Raw genomic sequence first — 6,612 nt, forward strand, 5'->3', positions numbered from 1 at the left:
AGTGGAATTTAGGAGTCCAGCTGATGGGTTCTTAAAATCTCTTAATGGGAATTTGATACCATAAAAATCGAACGGAATGAAACTATTGTTCAATAATTGTAATCTCCAAACAAAAATATAATAGTAGAAAAAAAGTATACCACTCTCAATAAATTTATTATAATTTTTAACTTAATTTAAGACGTAACTTTATTTTAAACTTAAACTTTAAAGTATTGAGAAATTTAACATTTGACAAATACAATTGCAGAAGCCCTGGACTTTTTCAGTATTTTTGACAAGCAGCCTGTGATCCTGATTGTCATTTGTTAATTTTTCACTGAGAAGCATCAACCTCTTCCGAATTGTTTAATTAAATCGAAGACAATGTCAGTTATTCCCATCGAAGTTCCCATTCAGCCGTATGCTGGTGAGCTGCTCATCATCAAGGACCTCATTCTGCCAGACGTAGCTAAAATAGAAATGAACAAATCGAACAAGAAGAAAACAAGGATCTCTTTTTTCGATCGTAATAGCATCCTGAAGAAGATACTGAAACATTTTGCCCAAAACAACAAGGCGGATGACATATGTATGGTGGACTGCGAATCCCTCTTGGATGCATTTCTGTCCGCCTTGGAAACCTACATGAAGTTTGTGTTGAAGAAAACTATAGAATTGTGCGAACACCGATGTGGCTATCATCTGTATAAGGACGAGCGCTGTGTGATGAAGAACGATATGAGGACCACGATGATGTTCCTCAACGACCTGGAGATGGCCGACTATGGATCGTCGGATGATGATGCCGCCTTTTATCGCAAACGCCGGGCGGAGACCGTCGAAAAGGAGAAGAAGTCGGTGCGTGTGGAGTCGGTGAATGACACTGCCATGTTGGCCATCGGCGGTCGGAAGCGTGGGGCAGAAGATCCAGTACCGGAGCCAACTCCGGTTGCCATTAGTGCTCCGGCCAATGTCCCGGTTCAGAAGCCATTTGGCCTGAGGTTCAAGCATCTGAACATCAGGGATGTCATGCAGTTCATGGAGGAGGACCGGCGCTACTGGCGTTCCAACATGCTCTTCGAGGCCTATTTGAAGTACAAGTACTGAGATTCAGTTTTATGAGAAACATCAAATAAACATCCAGCCAAATATGAATATGCTTATATGCTAATATGCAAAAACAATAAAAAACATGTTATGCAAAAATTTGAATAACAATAATGTTTAATTGTAAAGATGGCAATTTTTAGTTTATTTTCCAAATACGGTTTATATATGATAATATGATAGCTACGAATAACCTTTTTAAAATGGCTGTAATTGATTGTATACTTCCATAATTCATTAGTACTTTTCCAATTAAAAAAATATTTGTTACTGAATCACCAACATGTTTAAAAATAAAAGTCCACAAGTACCATATGTATTAAAGCAAGTTTCTTACTACTATTAGGAACCAATTCTCATTCCATATTTTTTTGTACCCCTGCACACTCGTTACGATTTCAATTGCAGCAATAGCAATCCCAGTTCAATGAACTTCCTCTTCGCGTAAATCCCGAATGAAAACCCGACAAAAGCCCAAGGAAACAGGTGGTGTATGGTGGAAATGTGTGCGCTGTATCCTTTGTTCGACTGCACTTGGCATTCAATGGATCCCTATCCCTCGCTCCGTGCACTTTGAACTTCAGTGGTGCACTGCTGCAGACGCGGATGACAATGGAGCCGGGTACTCAAAGGAATATCCGGCGAGACAGGAAGCATATGCGCACTGGAATCTGGAATCGAGTACCGAGCATTGCGCATGCGCCGCGCGATAGGAAACGTGATTTTATCGGTGCGGCTCATTATGTTAAGTGCGGGCAATAAAATCAAAGCGCACGCGGGCGACACATTTCATTGAACTTCAATTGAAGCCGTTCTTTAACTCTGCTCACTCACGTATTTCCACGGAGACATGACCGAGGATCGTGCTAGGAACCTTCTGAGCCGGGGAGCATTAATTTCCATGTAATTGTGGGCATTCCAAAGGGGTTAGTGCGATTATAAATGCATTGAGGTTCGTAATATCTTAAAAAAAAAACCTGGCATAGAAATGGTATTTAGCTGGTGTCAACCTTTGATCAGTCTTCTATGAGGGTGTCGGTAATATATGCTCGAGTTCTTGGTGTTGTCAAACAAAAACTTAAGAATGGAAAGTTCCTAAAAAAAACACACCTATTCAAAATTATTTATGGTAAAATAGCTGCCAAATTATTATTGTAACAGATTATTTTATACTTCAAAATATTTATTTAGTTACAATTTTAAGTTACCACAATAAACAATATCATACATATTATATGAGTTATATATTTTTTCGCTAGTGCTGAGGAAATTCTTTCGAATTTATATGCAACCATTTAAATAATAATTTTTAATTTATTCAAAGTCCTACTAATTTTAGTCACGCATTAGGACAGCTGGTAATACACAAGATGCCTATCTAATTTAAAGTTTAGTTGGAATAGTAAAGAACGAGAAATAGATCATTCTTCTAAGAACAACGTGCTCACAAAACTGTACCTCTTTCTATTCATAGATAACCGCTTGATAAGTGCCTAATGTTTAAACAAATTCGGAGTGGGCCCATCCTTAGGATCACCACCTGTCGTAGGTGCAAAGCTAGCCACCCCTATATAATGCACCCTCTTCAAAGTACTTGCTACATGTTGCAACCTCAACTCGGGCGTATATCCCTTTTTCAAGGACTCGCAGGAGCAGCTGGCAGCGAAGGCTCGAGGAAAATATCAAACGCTGTCAGGCGTAAACTTGACAGGTAGACGAGCAGGAAAAGTTCTCCCTTTTATCTCCTTGACCAGCGATCGGCAAAGGAGAGGAAACCACCCCAAAGTTGCCACTTTAGAGCACTTAAACAAAAATTTTAAATTTATATTTGTAAGTCTTTCAACAATTCATAATATTATTGGTAAATAGTGAAATATCCAGTATAAAGTTAGTACAAGGCTTTAAAGTTTTGAAGGGATTTTCTTATATATAAATATAATTTACTGTTAATTTTTGAATTTTTTATTTTGTATGCTTTTTTTTAAAAAAACTTAGGATTTATATTTCAAGATATGTAACTCAGTTATTTTTTTATTTATAAATATACATAATATTATTTTAGTATATTAAAACTTATATTTTATAATGTAAAAAGACTTATATATAAATAATATTTTATACAAAGAAAAGGTCACCATTTTTTTAGTGTACTTATCGCTTTTCCAGGCGGAAGAGGCGACTTTTTATGATGCATGCAAGGTGTATTTGAACAGAGGGCCGTGTTGCCGAGAACCTTGCAACCCAGTAAGGACAGGAAGGCGAATTCCAGCACATGCAACACCACCACCACCACCACCACTTTCGATCCGTTAGGCTCTTCATTTTATAGGTGCACCACTATCGTGTTTGTATAGCAGGAACACACAAAGAGTTGTTTTTGTGTGGGGCAGGAAAATGTGTTGCACCTTTTTTGCATAACGCTGCTTTCTGTTCCGCTCCGATCCGTTCCGATGTGGATATATGTTTGTCATCGTTATAATTTTAAAGACGACTTCGACTCTTCCCCGCTGAAGTAGCAGCTGTGCTAATACGAAGCCGTAAAAATAAAAGTTCAACAAATTGTTGTTTGCCGATTGGCTTTCGGGACCGGTGTTCCATTCAACTGGGTATCCCGGAGAATTGGAATCGGAATCAAAATGAATTGGAGCCGGGCTAAGCTGCCCGTGTTTGACTGGCGATAAGGAACCTGATGGGGCCCCACAATGACATCTTGCTTCCCGCTTATTTACATATAATTGAGCACTCTCGTTATCTGTCTAGTCATTTAAATAAACCTATAAACCCGAAGGTCTCCTTTGCTTTAGTTTAATTTTTTCACGTTAAAGGGCCACGTGAACACTCTGTGATTTATAAAAGACAATCTTTGTAGGTAATTTGTTTTGATTGGTAAAATATTTTGCGCGATTAAAAGTTTGAAAAAGTTTGAATTTTCCAAAAAAAATTTTGTATTGAAAAGCGTATTATGGTAAAGCATGTCAGGTTATAATATAAATTATAGCGGAAATATTTTTGGATCTATCATTATACCCTTGCAGAGGGTATTATAATTTTGGTCAAAAGTGTGCAACGCAGTGAAGGAGACATCTCCGACCCTATAAAGTATATATATTCTTGATCAGGATCACCTCCTGAGTTGATATAGCCATGTCCGTCTGTCCGTCTGTCCGTCTGTCTGTCCGTCTGTCTGTCCGTCTGTCTGTCCGTCTGTCTGTTTCTACGCGAACTAGTCTCTCAGTTTTAAAGATATCGAATTGAAACTTTGCACACACCCTTCTTTCCTTTGCACGCAGTATATAAGTCGGAACGGCCGGGATCGGCCGACTATATCCTATAGCTGCCATATAACTGAACGATCGGAAATGCCATAACTTTGGTGTTTGTAATGTTAGGAAGTTGGGATTTTCTATGGGTTTTATATTTGGCCAATTAATCTGACCCACCAAATTTCAAAAGGATCGGCCGACTATATCCTATAGCCGCCATATAACTGATTGATCGGAAATGCCATAACTTTGGTGTTTGTTAAGTTAGGAAGTTGGGATTTTCTATGGTATTTATTTTTGGCCAATCAATCCGACATACCAAATTGCAAAAGGATCGGCCGACTATATTCTATAGCTGCCATATAACTGAACGATTGGAAATGCCATAACTTTGGTGTTTTTAAAGTTAGGAAGTTGGGACTTTTATGAGTGTTAAGAATGCATCATATGCATAATTTTGGAGAATATAATTTACAGAGTATTCTGCAAGGGTATATCAACTTCGGCTCCGCCCGAAGTTAGCTTTCCTTTCTTGTTTTATGGTTACATTTTTGTATTTTATGTGAAATACAAAAAGGTGTTCTTAATCTGATAGAATTAATTTAGGGAGGACTTTATTAGTTGACTTTGGGGTTTGCTTTTTCAAGACATTATAAACTCCAGATTTTAATTATCGTGGCGTTTTCGTATAATCCTCTAACATTTCGACATTAAGGTGTTGGTTCTCAGTTAAAGTCGATCATAAAGGTGATGAATTGGAGTGCCTAGAAATCCTCACACTCCATCTGGGTCGGCACGGTTCCGTTTCTAATCCGCAACATATGCCACTGAAGGCAGCGGAGCGGACCACCATCCAACAGCCAACAGTGGGCACTCACAAAAGAAGCCATAAAAACACATGGACACGTAACAATTTGCGCCGCTGCAGACTGCGGCTCCAACTGTTGCGTATTAGAGCTGGAACAGTGAAATCCGGGAAGAGGGAAGCGACCAGCCCCCGGTAAGACAATTTATGACTTTATTAACTTCAAAACGCAACCAGGCGGGCAACAAAGTGTTAAGCCACGCCGAAGCTGAAGCCAAGGCGATGAAGTTGTGTAAATGAAATTAATCTTCAATAGACACAGGGCAATAAACGAAACCAAGCATCCCGGGCACCTCTCACTTACACAGCTCGAAAATATTTAGCTAATTTATCTTAATTGTAGGGTAATGTCAGGATATGAAAATTAAATCATTTTAGCAAAAAGAGATACACAGCTTAAAGCAAATAAAAAGAACATATATTTGCTACAAATACATTTTTAGTTGAAGGAATTTATTATAAACAAAATGTTTTTAAGCATTCGTAGAAAGTGTATATATTTTATCAAATAAACTGTTACTTTAAGTTAAATTTGTTTATTCAACCAATATTGGAATATTTTAGCTACGATATATTGGGAATGAAGCATGACTTAATAAAATATATATAATAAATTTTAATTTTAGAAAATTCGAGAGCGTGTACAAAACTAAGCACTTCATTGTTTTTCCCTGTGTATTCAGCTATGCCATTAGTCATTAAACAATTTTTCGTCTGAAGCAGCCGCTTCCATCTCCATTTTGAACTGCATCTCCTGGCGCAGTTGCTGCTGCTACTTTTGCCGCGGCTGCTGCGTATTTTGTCAGGTGTCATAAAAACCGAATTTATTGCGCATGTGCAGCGGCCATAAGAGCAGCGGTCCTCAGCATTTTGTTACAGATTTTCAGTTTTATTATTTAATTTTCTCGCTGCGAGAGCATAAATCACGATGCGTGCCGCACTAAGGTGACAGCACTTTAGGGCACATAAACACACATCGGCAGCGGCATGTGGATCGAGATCGGGATCGGGATCAGGATGGGACGGATCCGCAACAAAAGCGAGGAGCAGGTTGCTGGAATTTTAATTAAATGGGACGCGGGCAGTTCCATTTAAGGTGTTCAACATGGGCAGGGGTTTCCACAATGAAATCGCTTTATCGGTGGGGGAAAGCTGTTCGATTTCGGTTGATTGATGTCCAGTCAAAAGTCCATTGAAAATTCATAAGAATTCTGGTCATTTTTTAGGTAAGTTTCAAAATTAACTGCTTTACAAATAATCTTATATAAGGGCTGAAAAAATGTGTTTTCAAAGTTAGACTCTAAAGAGCTAGTCACAGGTCAATAAAAATGTTTGAGAGTTAAAACAAGTAGTATTATAGCAATTTATTTGTCCCATTTAATTAGAAAAAATATT

The 6,612-nt window shown here is 38.2% G+C and overlaps 1 protein-coding gene across 1 annotated transcript; it reads left to right on the forward strand.

Annotated features, from left to right (window-relative positions):
- Nucleotides 1-306: 306 nt before the first annotated feature.
- On the forward strand, nt 307-1,186 carry LOC108040484 (transcription initiation factor TFIID subunit 4). The gene has a single exon (XM_017117971.2). It carries the CDS (start codon nt 367-369, stop codon nt 1,087-1,089), a length of 723 nt encoding a protein of 240 aa, XP_016973460.2. The 5' UTR covers nt 307-366; the 3' UTR covers nt 1,090-1,186.
- The last annotated feature ends 5,426 nt before the right edge of the window (nt 1,187-6,612 follow it).

The sequence above is a fragment of the Drosophila rhopaloa genome, unplaced genomic scaffold, assembly GCF_018152115.1.
Source record: "Drosophila rhopaloa isolate 14029-0021.01 unplaced genomic scaffold, ASM1815211v1 contig_2, whole genome shotgun sequence".
In the NCBI taxonomy this organism is placed as follows: domain Eukaryota; kingdom Metazoa; phylum Arthropoda; class Insecta; order Diptera; family Drosophilidae; genus Drosophila; species Drosophila rhopaloa.